Here is a 13,796-nt window from a genome sequence, read left to right on the forward strand (position 1 = left end):
GTTCTTGTCTCTGTAGTTTTTTCTCATTTGATTATGTGTGTTCGTGTGTCTGACTCGGGTGTGACACGAGTGTACTAAATGAACTCTGTGTGTGTGTGTGTGCCCGGTGGGTTGTGGATGATTTGTGTCAGAGATGCAAGCCAGTGTGGTCCGTATTTACTTAAGCTCCACGAGAGGTGGAGCGTGATTGCCCTGGTTTTTCAACACGTTCACACACTTTTCCGGGCAGTTTCCTCACCAGCCCATTTTTATTATTTTTTTCTAGCAGGGTCGTTTCTTCTCTGAGCACAGAGGGAGAAAAGAGAATAATCCACATCTGGCCAAAAGCTTTTGTCCCATTAACGGGAAACGGGAAACGCTTGCTGTAATGTATGGCATTTCTGTGCCCCTCTCCCATTGAACACTCATGAAATAAAGAAAAATAATGTGACTGCATGGCTTGTGGTGAACAAAGCTCACATTAACCACTGAACAAGACTTAGGAACACAAATGTTCAGGAACATATACTGTAACTCATCTGAATGAAGTAACCCTCAGCTTATGGTGCCAGAACTCATGAGTAAAAGATATGCCAACGGTGCTTGAGAAAATATTTATTTATATTCACACATTCTGATGGGTTTTAGGGTTTAGAAATTTGCCTTTAAATACTTCAGGCAGGGAATCGGGAAGGAAATACAATTGGTTTGAGGATTTTGTTCTCTTGTGACAATAAACTTTGAACAATAAGCATATAGCACCCATCAGGTTGCTCTGTCCCTCTGTCGTTCACTGTCACAATATGGGGTTTAATTAAACAGCTGTTGCCATCTTTAGAAGAAAGAAAAAGCTTAACATTTTTGGAAATACTTATTCACCATCTGGTATAACAGAGAGAAAATTAATACCGCTTTCATATATAAGTTGGATATGATTTTACCAGCACACAGCTTAGCTTAGCACAAAATGGAAAATCTTTTGAGTACTGAACTTCAAAGATGATGCTAGCTGGATATTATAACCCTCTGACAGAATAAGTCTGTACCAGGTTTTGTGCTAAGCTAAACAGCTTACGGCTATAGAGGTCGTGCTGACACGTGAAGCCAGTCATGGCGACAATTTAGGATCAAGTGACAGAAGCCTAAAGACTGGTCTGCAACCACCTGGCAACCACTGGTTATGAGGTGAATATGAGTATTCCTTGACCACTTGTCGGTGGTTGTTGGATGCTGAAGGCAAGAATTTAGCTCAATTTTCCACAGGTTGTAGACTTTTGTTTTGTTTTATTTTAATGAAGATATAGTCCAAAATATATTGAATTGCTCCATTAATAACATAAAATTAGTTTAGTTACTCAAATATTTTATTTAACCTGCAAAGAAAATGGTTTAGCACTGGTGCCCTATTTTGAGCATATTTTTAGCATGTGTCCCTTTTTTACATGGGACTGTCTTTAAACTGACCACTAACAAAAGGAGTATAGATACATTTGCTAAAAAACAATTTGAAATGCATCCTGTGTTTAAGCCCCAAATGAAAAGCGCGGGGGGGGGGGTTTCCACATTCTGGAAAAACACTCTTAACAAAGAAAAAGTGACTGATAGACTGATATTGACTGAGTGTTTTATGGCCCACCCCCACCACAAATAACAGTGAGTGACACATGTTGTTGGTGTTTATGTCAACCACACTCTTCCAGAAACATTTTTTTACTTAAATGTAATTTCCTCCCTGAACAATAATTGTGTGAGTCAGTGTAGCTTCACAGCTGTTTCTCTTAAAGAGAATCACACGTGACAGCAGTATGTGTGTTCTTGTCATCATGCAGGCTGCATCCCTGACCGTGGACCTGTGTGGTGATGACCAGGAACCAGGCTACTGTGCTGTGAGCAACGTGGCAGTGCACACTGACTGGTAAGAAAGCAGCACACACACACAAAAACACATATATGCATGTATTGCCCAGTACGCTGAACAGCTGTTTCTATGATCCGTAGAAACTGTGAATGGGAAAGCGCAGTTGACAGTTTCACTTCTGAGGACTGGAAAACTTGATGAATATTTTTTCACAACTGTAAAAATAATGGAAAGTCATACATAACCAAAAGGTTTTGTATACCTGGTGTGAGCATACTTGTCTAATATTTTACAGCTGTTGCGTTGCGCTCTGCAGTGAATCAACACTTCATAATCAAGAGGTTTAATTAACCACATATTGTCCTTCTCATCAATGGATGACGATCCGTGTTTTCCAACATTTTATGGCTTTAAAATGTTGCTGTATGTGCAGCAGCTTGCACAGATGTTCTGTATCCTTGAACTTTTCAACTTTTCTAGAGGTTACCTTAGAAGACTCATTACTCTGCCACCTCCTTAGTACAAATTCCATTTAATGTCCAAGTGTGTCCTTGAGGCTCTACTCAGGCACTCGTGTAAACCAAACTGTGTATTTCGAGGACTGAGAAGACATCTAACGCAACATCCAAGGTCTCGACTGTATTCCTCTGACATTCTCAATACACTTGTCAAAGTTTACATCTGAAAATGAGAAAACAGCTTACGTTTCAGCTGCCATTTCTCAGGATAAACTTAGCATGGTCTATTTCCCTTTGCTTAATTTAGATATTTTGTGAGTTAAAGGACCCACAAGATGATTCATAAGAACAAAGTGAACTTTGTTAGGAAGCTTCATAACAGTAAGCAGCAATTTATATTTTTGTCTTGCCTTAACTGTTTTTCTTTAAGCAGTACTTTAGAGATGAATTGCAGAGGTTCAACCTTTAGTTTCACAGTGATGCTTCCAGTTCTATTAAGTGCTAATCTCTAAAGTAGAGAGCAAAGAATGAAACTTTACTTTTGTTCAAACAAATATTTCTATATTTTTTTCTAAATTTTTATGGCTATTCTGGTTAAAGTGTTGACCTTTAATTCTTTTTATTATAGTGAAAATTCCTTAATGCTGTAGTCAAAGCATTGTGACCTTTACTCCTGTGTTACTGTCTAAGTCTTCCGTTGTATGCAAATTGCTTAAAATGCCTTTCTCTTACATATTTCTACACAAATAACTCAAAGTCAGAATGAAGTCATCTGTTGCAAATATGTGATATATGATGTAAACCGTCATTAAATTACTGGATGACCAGTGCTGCTGCACAGAGCCAGGCCCTGTGGGGCGAAAACTTTAGACTGTGCATGTTTTCCTGTGTGTTTTTCGCTGTGTGTGTGTGTGCGTATTTTATATGTGTGTATGCGTGAGAGACAGATTTGGCAGATGAGGAAAGGCCACAGAGATCAGCAAAGGTTTATTTTGCAAGGGTCTTGGGACCATATTGTTGTGAAACTCGCTGACCCACGTTGTTTTTCTGTGTAAGCTTGTGAAAATGTGCGTGTCTGTGTGTGTGCTTTGAATACTTGAATGCATTTTTTAGCGTTTGGGTTTCTGCTCATATGTTCCTTTCTGTCGTGATCCATTTTAAGTCTTTGTGCACTCCTGTTCATCTATCTGTGTGCGTGTTTGTAGGATCCTCGATGTGCAGCCCAACAGGCTCTCTGTGGGAGGCGTCAGGTCAATAGAACCCATCCTTCATCGGCGCGGTCAGGTCGCCACCCACGACTTTGTCGGCTGCATCATGGAGTTTGCTGTCAACGGCCGCCCGCTGGAGCCCAGTCAGGCGCTGGCATCGCATGGCATCCTTGACAGGTCCGCATCCCAACCTCTCCCCCTTTACTCCCGCTCCCAGCCTCTCTCCATCTCCTTTTTCTTCTTCCCATCTGTCCGTCTTCTCTAACCTCCTTGACTCTCGCTGTGGGACATCTGTTCACACTTTCAAACCCTCTCGGGAGTTTTTAAAAAGATGTCTTCTTTTTTTTTTGAAGTACAAATGGAAGATTTTTGATGGGGGAAACCAATTGCAGAATTCCAGAGAATTTTTTTCCTCACTGTCTTCCTCGTGAATAGCGAAGCGAGGACAGATCTTTTAATATGCTAATTCTCTGAGGTTCTTTATGGGGTTTTTTGTATTGCCGCACGGGAAGAGAAATCACAGCTCATCTGCTCCTGTTTTTGGAGTTTCCTTTTTCCGCGGACCCCCCGTCTGTGTGGCTGACTTGTCAAATTCACTGTCTGATTGTCAGTTTGTGTGTTATTGTGTCCGTAGATGTCCGAGACTGGAAGGAGCCTGCACCACCAGCTCCTGCAGACATGGGGGCACCTGTGTGGACCACTGGTCTTGGCAACAATGCCAGTGTGTGGATGGCTTCACTGGCAAATTCTGTGAGAAATGTAAGTATGTCTTTGAAGTCTCTCTTTTTGCTGAGTTTGCACTTACTTAGGAATATTCTGCCATGATTATTTATGAATTATCCCTCCTGAGTCATCATACTGCACCATGTAGCTTAATATAGACCACATCGGTGGGTTCTGAGCTTCATTTCAAAGCATTTGTGTACTTTATAGGAGATAAATTCGACTTGCATCAGAGACCTAAAAAAATGCAGAAAACCCTTTGAGACACATGAGAACTGACAGAAACTTATAGCTACTGTGTAAGGTGCAACATTGTGTTTTGCGGTGTTACCGGTAATTATTACCAGATTTTTTTCAAAGACTTTGATATTGTTACTGGAAACAAACAAGATCATTACTGCGAGCTTTTCCCTGTTTGCCATCAGGTTTGATTTTGTGGGAAATCTGCTGGTTTGCTTACTGGCACGAAAAAAAGGATGAGAGACATTTTCTTCTAGCACACATGGAGCAGAGCAGGCTTTCTTAGTGCCATATGTATTGTTTGCTGGAAAGAGAAAAGAAAAAAAATAAACAACAACAAGAAATGCCGTGAATAAAATATGTCATGTAGACTCTAGGGCCCTGGTTAATTTAATTTAAAGAACAGATTGTGTAAAGATTTACATTTTTGAACCCTGTGAATGTGGGACAGAAACATTCATCCTCAGATAATAAGTGACACGACAGACTTGTGCTACAGTCCTATTAGAGAAAACAGTGGTTGGAGTTTGCGGCACAACCAAAATTATTGTGATTTGGTGCATTGAACATGCAATTTTGCAACTTTGTGGAAATTTTTTGGAGATAATATGCCAATTAACTGTGATAAATTAGCAAGAAAAATCCCATCTACTTTCACAATAACTGCTTACATTCAGGGTCAAAATCTTACAAATAGCGATAGTTACTGCAGAACGGTGACTTTGCTACAAAATGACATAGGTGCTCAGCAACATTGCTCTTATTTGGGAATAGAACCAGAATACAACCAGCCGAGTTGAGTCCCCTGTTGCAAAGAGACCCATCGCAGAGAAGTTGCACCCATTAGCACAGACTGACTGAGACTGATTGCAACATGTTGGGAATCTGTCTGGATCAGTAAATTAGACGGCAGTTGTCTCAGATGGAATGTAGTTCAAGTCAGACTACAGTTGTCTAGACACAGGTTGCCTCCCACACCTGTCCAGCCGTGCTCGTGCAGAGGTTGAATGTGTTGCAGGCTCAATCTCTCGGCAGGAACTGGTCACTGCAACTACTTGCAGTCAGTCTCTGACAGTAAGAAAACTCACCAACACCAATTTTTCTGAGTCTCAGTGACTGTTGATAAATCTTATAATTTGTTAAAATTCTGTTTCATTTTCATCTGTGCTCTTATTTCTAAGCACATTTTAAATAGAAAACTTAAAAGTGACTTTTGAGCTTTTTTACCTTTTTCCAAAATATACAAATATCCTCATAAATACACTGCTTTCATGAAATAATCACATCAGTATTTTATTAACATTCATATGGCTATTTATCCTGGATAACATGCTAATCTTTTAATAGTGTATTAGCAAGAGGGCTCATATTCATTATAGTAATAATGAAATATGCCAAAAGGCTTGTTGCTTCTTGAAATGAAATGATGCAATTAGCAATGCCTCAGGTTTATAGTTAACATGCACACAAAATTCACGTGCCATCCCACTAAGTAATAATGAGATGGCTTGCAGTTTTCATTTCAGTTATTTTCCTACTTAATCTCTATTAGAAATCATTATCTTGCTCAGCGATACACGGGCTGTTCTGAAAACTGACTCGATGATGTTATGGGAAGATATCAGTAATCGCTGGTAAGAATGGAAGGACCGATTCGTGGTTATGGCAGTCGGATTAGGAAAATCATTTGCACCTGACCGTCCGCCAGGAGCAGAGTGGAAATGGAAGTTTAAAAGCCGCCTGCGAAACTCGTGTGAAGTCACAAGATATTTTCTGTCTTTCTCACACAGACATGACAGCCGACACCGCTCTGTCTCTGGATGGTACTGGCCGCCTGGACTACACCCTGAAGCAGGGCCCAAAACGTGACATCTTGCTGAGACGGTCTCTGCAGGGAACGACCTCTGACCCCATGGGTCCCAGCAACTTGAAGGTCAAGTTCAGGACACGCAGCAAGACCGGCACTCTGCTGCATGTGCAAGAGAGCAGTAACTACACTACTGTTAAGGTGAGGAAGGTTGCCTTGTGTGTGAGTTTAATGAGTTGGCAATGAAGAGTAAATTTCACAATAAAAGCTTTCCAAATCATGCTTGTGAACAGTAAATAAGTAGCTATGCTTAGAAAGGGAGGCTATTCACTAAAATTTAAAGCCCTGGATCAACTCAGGTCTAGTAAAATGAAGCTTCTGTCTTTGATGTTTCATAGATTATCTATGAAGTTACTATGTAGATGATATTTTAAGCATCTACATACCAGCTTCTTTTGGTATGACAGAGCTGTAGACCAGGCAGTATCTTGCATCACTAACAGTATTTACGCCACAGCTCCTGATACACTGTTAAGACACCTTGAACATTTGTATCCTAAACATGTCTAGGTAATATATATTTCTGTGTGTGCTACGTTCCACTTTCATTCTAGGAAATCTACCCCGTCTTTCTCACCCACTTTCTTTTACTCCAGTCTGTCTTTTCTCTCTTCTCGTCCTGTTCAGTACACCCTCCTCCCTTTGCCTGACCGTGGGCAGCTGCCCAAGGAGGCCTGAGCGTTCATTCATCCTCTTCAGTTTCCATGTAGACACCCTGCAGTCTCAGCAGCATCAACCCGTTCCCACTTCAGCATCGGGCTTTGTCTCTTATGATTTTGTTTTCCGCCACTGAACAGCTTCTGGTGCTCATCAAATCACCACTGCGGCTTCCTAAATAGTCCAGAAAAGTATTATAAGTGCTTTGAAACCTAAAAACAAAAGAGCAGTAGGGGAATACATACTGTGGGTGTACATATGTTGAGAGAGAACTATATAAACTGAGAAATGAAAAACAAGATGTTTAATAGATAAACTCCTTGATTGGTTTTCCAGCTTGAGAGCTCTTAGTATTCTTTGGCTGGGGAGACTTCCACTTTTCCCTTTTTACATCAATTCTTCCGGAAGCGACTTATCACTGCTGATTTTGGGGGAGGTGGGTAGGATTACTTTTCCATCGAAGTCGGGAGAACACATGCGATTACCATACACAGTGTAAGCCACAAATTTGCTGTGCGTGCCAAAGCCAGCTTGATTAATTTCTTTTTAAAGCACAATCGTCGTCCCTCTTCAGTAAAGAGCCTTCTCTTGTGGCCGTTGGAATATATGCGCTTTCCCTAAATTTGTCGTGCTTGAGCTTCTGATCATCTTCTGGCTGAGTGACTGTAGCTACACACACAAGTTGTGAGAACATGATTGACTGCAGTGTGTCCCAGTGGGAGAAAGATTTATAGTATGAGCATCCAGCTGCATTTTTGTTTTCGATCTCCGACCATAGTCTGAAAGCACTGCTGTGGTAGTTTTGTGGGGACTGAGACAAGACTTCCTCTCATCGGTCATGATTGATACTGACACGATAACTTATTGCATTAATCTAAAAAACTGCAGTTTTAACCACTGTTTATCTCGACTTTCTTCAAAGACTATTTTTATTTTATGCTTGACATCAGAAATAATGGCAGTTTGCAGATTCACATGATTGTTAATGTCTTTTATATACTGTTTATATGCATGTTTTTACCAAAGCCAGCTAGATCCGGTTTACTCTGATCACTCTGAGCTGTGAGCGAATAACTAAAATCTAAAATTTGCTTCTCTTAGCTGAGGAACGGCAACATCCACTACATCTCAGACGCTGGCGTTGCGGGGAAGGTGGAGCGCACCGTGGTAGACGCAGTGGTTTCAGACGGCCAGTGGCACACGCTACAGCTGGTCAAGAACGGCTCAGCCACTGTGCTCCAGGTGGACAACGGCCAACCCAGGGTCATCCAACATCCCACACAGGATTTTGGAGGTCTCAGCGTTTTAACCTTTTCGCTTGGTGGGATTGGGCCGGGGCCAGCTCAGCAGAAAACTGGAGCAGGTAAGCCTGGACAGTGTAGCTGTTACCTGTCATTTATTGGGGGGAAGAGTAAAAATGATGGACATGTGGACATATGGGCATTTGGGGTGTACATTTTCCTGCATATAATCTTTACCAGCTTTCAGTTTGGATTTGGGAGACAGACACTCTCTAAGATTAAGATTAATCTTAAAACATTTTCCTTTTGGTAAAGCTTATAGTTAAGGCTGGAACAGGCCTTCCTTAGTTCCTTAGTTATGCTGCAATAGACTTAGGATGCTGGGGGCTTCCCATGATGCACTGAGTATTTCTTCTTCACTTACTTACACCACTTTGCATTTAATCATTAGTTATTATTCATCTCTGTCCCTTTTCCACAGTATGCTTTTTGTCCTGTCTCCCTCCCCTCACCCACAACCAAGTCTCAGCAGATGGCCACCCACCCCTGAGCTTGCTTTTGTCTGAGGTTTTTTCCTCATAAAAGGGAGTTTTTCCTTCCCACTGTCGCCAAGGGGCTTTCTCTCTATTCTTGTAGGGTCTTTACCTTACAATATAAACTGCCTCAAAACAACTGTTGCTGTGATTTTCCACTATTTAATTCCAGAATTTAGTTGGAATTGGCAGGAAAACTGAAACTTTTGGAAAAAAGCTCCATGCAAAATAAAACCTTTTCTTCACAATGACATACCCTGTCTGCGACCAGACACCTAAAATAACTTCAGAATTCCAGGGTTTGAAAAGGACCAAGATGATTGCCAGAAGTTGATCGAGAGAAAGCATGTTGTTCCTTGTAACAGAAGGTTTTGGTTAACAGTAGTCACTCACACATAGTATTTTTTGCTCTCTACATGTTGGAACAATCAATATAGCTTAACTAGCCAAAGTTAGTGGACTAAGAAGTAGAGAGGCTATATGTAACATATATATTATCTATATAGAATAAATAGTTAAAGGTTAAAAATGGAAGACATACAATAAGTTTTCTTCCATATAAGTTTTATTTATCAATATACAGGGTTTGCTGCCTATAATCACTAGTTAAACAACACATACTGCTGCCACTGTCAGAAAACTACACTACACACTGTTGCTATGACTTGACGCTGCAGAACTGGTGGCAGAGTGGGACGGTGAAACACACCATCCGTTTGCCAGATTTTCTTGTAACTGGCTGCTAAGAGCTCACTTTAATGTACTGTGACTGTAGTGTTGCAGAGTTGAACCCCCAAATTACAGGACAAATTTGAATGGGAAAAGTTAGAGAGGGGAGTTTGCCCTTCCTTAATTCCACTACAGATCCTGACACAAGACTGTTGGTGTGTCTAAAGAAATCGCATTTAGTCAGAACAGCTCCTGTGCCTCCTCTTCCTCCTCATCCTCCTCCTCCTCCTTCTCATTAAAAAGGCTTTTTTTTTAAAAACGCATCACATTTAGTCAAGAAAATCAAATTTTAGATACATGACGGTCCAAGTGGAATACAATTAACAATAGTTTCACACACATGTTAATGATTTTGAAAAACTCATTCACTCTTTACCCAGCGTAAGTTACACATCTAGCAGTGTTTTTACATGTTATGGAAAGCTTTTCTGCAGACTAAAGGCGTGTGCATGGACATATAGCACAAGTATGCGACAGCACACGTGAGCTCATGAATCTTTATGAATTCAGTACTCATTTTTTTTTCTCCTGCATATGAATTAATAGTCTGCTCTTTCAATTGCTGACCATATTTGGTGGCGATCCAACAAGACTGAGTAACTGGCCTGAAATCTATTTCTATTTGACACTGCGAAGATTTAAAGTTATGAATTTACGGTAGTTAAATAAATGTTTCTTTATCAGAGTATCATTTATGGACAAAATAACTAATTATAATTTAATCTGACTTCGCCTTGGAGCGTCTGTCTGTGAAGCCTCATCGACTCTTTTCTTAGTTTAGATTTAAATCACAGATCAGATGTCCTCGAGCATGAGTTAAGAACAGTTTGGAAAAGGTGAAAGAGAGGGTTTCCAGGAGGAGGTAATGCAGCACAGTAAATTTCAGGGTTTCAGGGGAGGGAAAAACTAACCTAATACTATGGACTAATATGGTAAAAATGAGCAATTTGGATGATTTGTCAACCTCTTTTACACAAAGACTGGGGCATATTTCAAAACAAACATATCCTCAGCACGCAGATCTGTGGCAGACTGTTTGTGAACCCACCCCCTAACTCAGTGTGTATCTGAGCATTTGTGTAGCGCTGTGTACTCGCTTTCTGAGGGCTAATGAAAAGACACAAATGGATTTAATCTGCACTGGGATAAATTCAATAAAAATGTAATTGCACCGGTGAGGTAGCACTGTTAGGCAACACACAAAGCAAGAGATTAAATTAGACACAGAGACGTTCATCCAACCCAGATGGATGTCTTGAAGCTATAATGCCTCTGACGATGGATTCTCTGTTAGAAAATATTTCATATTTCTTCTCTTAAATTGACCAGTGATTTATTCTGCCAGTTTTTAGAATATGATTTTTCTATTTTTTCATTGGAGGAGGTGCTTTCCATGATGAAAATCTTTTTATCCTAAGCTTGAACCAATTACCCATCTAAACAAAATTCCTTCAGCTCTTATTATAGTTGCCAGTTCCTGGTATTTATGAGGAAGCAATCCAGCTTCAGCAGACGTTTTGAAAAAAAACATTCGGTCTGGTGGCAGTCAGAAGCAATTCCCCTTCAGGCCACTGTAATGTCCCTGTTAGCTGCTGTTGGCTGTTTCTTGTTATCTGAGCCCTTTCTTTTCTTCTTTTTGTCCACAGGTTTTGACGGCTGCTTGGCCTACGTGAAGTACAACAGAGAGAACCTGCCATTTATGGGAGAGCACAGCCTCGTCACTTTAACCAAGACCAGTTCATCCGTCAAAATAGGCTGCAGAGGTCCCGACCTGTGTGAGAGCAATCCATGCTGGGATGGCCTCATGTGCGTCAACCAGTGGTACACATACCAGTGTGTCCCGCCTGGCGACTGTGCCTCTAATCCCTGCCAGAACCAAGGCAGCTGCGTGCCGGACCCCCACTCTGGTTTCACTTGTGTATGCTCCGAGCTCTACACAGGCAAGACTTGTGAGACCCTGGTGGCCTGTCTGGGAGTCGAGTGCCCTCAGGGTACCGTGTGCAACACGGCGAATAATGGTGGATTTGTCTGCAGCCCCAGTCCCACATCAGAGACAATGGTCCTTCCCATCTGGGCGGTGCCAGCTATTGTTGGCAGCTGTGCCACTGTCCTTGCCTTGGTGGTGCTCAGCCTGATCCTGTGCAACCATTGCAAGGACCGCAACAAGACCAAAGTGCCAAAGGAACCCAAGGAAAAGAAACCCAAGGAGAAGAAGAAGAAGAAAAAGAAGAAGGGTAGCGAGAATGTAGCATTCGACGACCCAGATAACATCCCACCATATGGAGATGACATGACTGTACGGAAGCAACCGGAAGGGAACCCCAAACCAGACATCATTGAGAGGGAAAACCCTTACCTGATCTATGATGAAACAGACATTCCTCACAACAACGAGACGGTCCCCAGTGCTCCCTGTGCCCCCTGCAATGCCCCAGAGGCAGATATTGAACATTATGATATAGACAATGCCAGCAGTATTGCTCCTTCGGATGCTGACATCATCCAACACTACAAGCAGTTTCGCAGTCACACGCCCAAGTTTTCCATCCAGAGACACAGCCCGCTGGGCTTCGCCAGGCAATCTCCCTTACCTCTCGGAGCAACAAGCTACACCTACCAGCCCCAGTACACCCAAGCACTGAGATCCACCCCCCTCAGCCATTCCCACTCAGCCTGTCCTACTCCAAACCCTCTCTCCAGACACTCTCCAGCCCCGTTCACAAAGCCCTCCTCCTTCTACCGAAACACTCCCACCAGAGAACTCAACCTGGCTCGTCGTGAGGGCAGCCCGCTGGATCTGCACAATGATATGTGCCAACCGCCACCCATGTTCAACTACGCCACCCGGTTGGGGAGGCGCAGCAAGAGTCCACAAACCATGGCCGGCCACGGCCACACCTCGAGGCCCGGCAGTCGGCTGAAGCAGCCGATCGAGCAGATCCCGTTGGAGACGGGGCCTCCTGTGGGGCTGTCCATCGAGGAAGTGGAGCGGCTTAACACTCCACGTCCACGCAACCCCAGCATCTGTAGCGCTGACCACGGGCGCTCCAGTTCAGAGGAGGACTGCCGCAGGCCGCTGTCAAGGGTTCGTAACCCCGCTGATGGCATTCCTGCCCCAGAGTCCTCTTCAGAAAGTGACTCACATGACTCCTTCACCTGCTCAGAGATGGAGTATGACCGGGAGAAGCCTGTGTCCTACAGCTCCCGGGTCCCCAAGCTATCGCAAGTCAACGAGTCAGACGCTGACGATGAGGACTACGGCGGGAGGCTTAAACAGAGGCGTTACTCGAGTCGGAGGGCAGAAGGAGGGCCTGGCGTTGCCCAGATGCCCTCTACTGACCAGCACTACACCCTACCCCACAAACTGGGTCAGCAAGCCGGTGGCTTCAACTGGGACAATCTGTTGAACTGGGGCCCTGGCTTTGGGCATTATGTAGATGTGTTCAAGGACTTAGCCTTGCTTCCCGAGAATGCGGCAGCAAAAGACATTGAAATGAACAGTGGAGATGGCTCAGTGACCATTCTTAATGAAGGAGAAGCTGAGCAATATGTATGAGACTATTTATTACAATGTTGTACAATATGGTGTCGTTCTCCAATTTAAAAAAAAAAAGAAGAAGAAGACTGTACATTTCCAGAGAACATTGGACTTCATGTTTTTTGCATAACTCAAAATAATAAGACGACTTTTAATGCAGTAAGGCAGAAAAATGGCACCTGTAAAAGAACAGATTTCATCATGAGCCACCTTGGAATGGTTTACCAGTCTTTTCTAGGTTCAGACTGTACATTCGTGCATTCATCTCTCTGAGGCCTCATTACAACATATCCACTGACACTGAAGAAAGAAGTCCATGTCTGAATTCAATTTGGTGACTGCAAAACTCCATTCACATTATCTTGATTAAACACTTCTGTTCTTTATTACCAATACTGCTTCTCCTTTCCAGAACCTTCTGTCACATTCGCAGCGGAGAGATAAGAGCGTAGATAATTTAAAAACTCACAGGAAGAGAATTCCATAGAGCAAGAGAAATCTCCCAGTTTCTGTCTTTTTAGGATCATTTTTCTAATTTACTTAAAAGGAAGCATGTGTGTTTGATCTAACTGCACCTGTAGGTGACGGGACACAGCCCTCAGTGTAAAAGTATGAACATTGCTTTGCTCGCACGGTATTGCAGACCCCACCGATGTTATGATCCCTCTGTCTGTCCGTCTGCCTGCCCTGGTGTGTTTTCTTAGAGAGGACTGGCTAAACGCTCCAAAAGTGAGATTTAATCAAGCCCCCTGCCTTACAGACATT

At 42.6% G+C, this 13,796-nt stretch overlaps 1 protein-coding gene across 2 annotated transcripts in view; it reads left to right on the forward strand.

Moving 5' to 3' along the window:
• The window catches only part of fat4 (FAT atypical cadherin 4), a 99,483-nt gene extending 86,059 nt beyond the window's left edge, over positions 1–13,424 (forward strand). For both annotated transcript variants that reach the window (XM_026183531.1, XM_026183539.1), the window contains 6 exons: positions 1,809–1,894; positions 3,501–3,680; positions 4,138–4,262; positions 6,257–6,474; positions 8,092–8,353; positions 11,140–13,424. In XM_026183531.1, the coding sequence (XP_026039316.1) occupies positions 1,809–1,894; positions 3,501–3,680; positions 4,138–4,262; positions 6,257–6,474; positions 8,092–8,353; positions 11,140–13,049 (2,781 nt within the window). In that variant the 3' untranslated portion in view covers positions 13,050–13,424. The remainder of the gene's footprint in view (positions 1–1,808; positions 1,895–3,500; positions 3,681–4,137; positions 4,263–6,256; positions 6,475–8,091; positions 8,354–11,139) is intronic.
• Positions 13,425–13,796: the final 372 nt, after the last annotated feature.

This window comes from Astatotilapia calliptera, chromosome 2 (genome assembly GCF_900246225.1).
Source record: "Astatotilapia calliptera chromosome 2, fAstCal1.2, whole genome shotgun sequence".
In the NCBI taxonomy this organism is placed as follows: Eukaryota; Metazoa; Chordata; class Actinopteri; order Cichliformes; family Cichlidae; genus Astatotilapia; species Astatotilapia calliptera.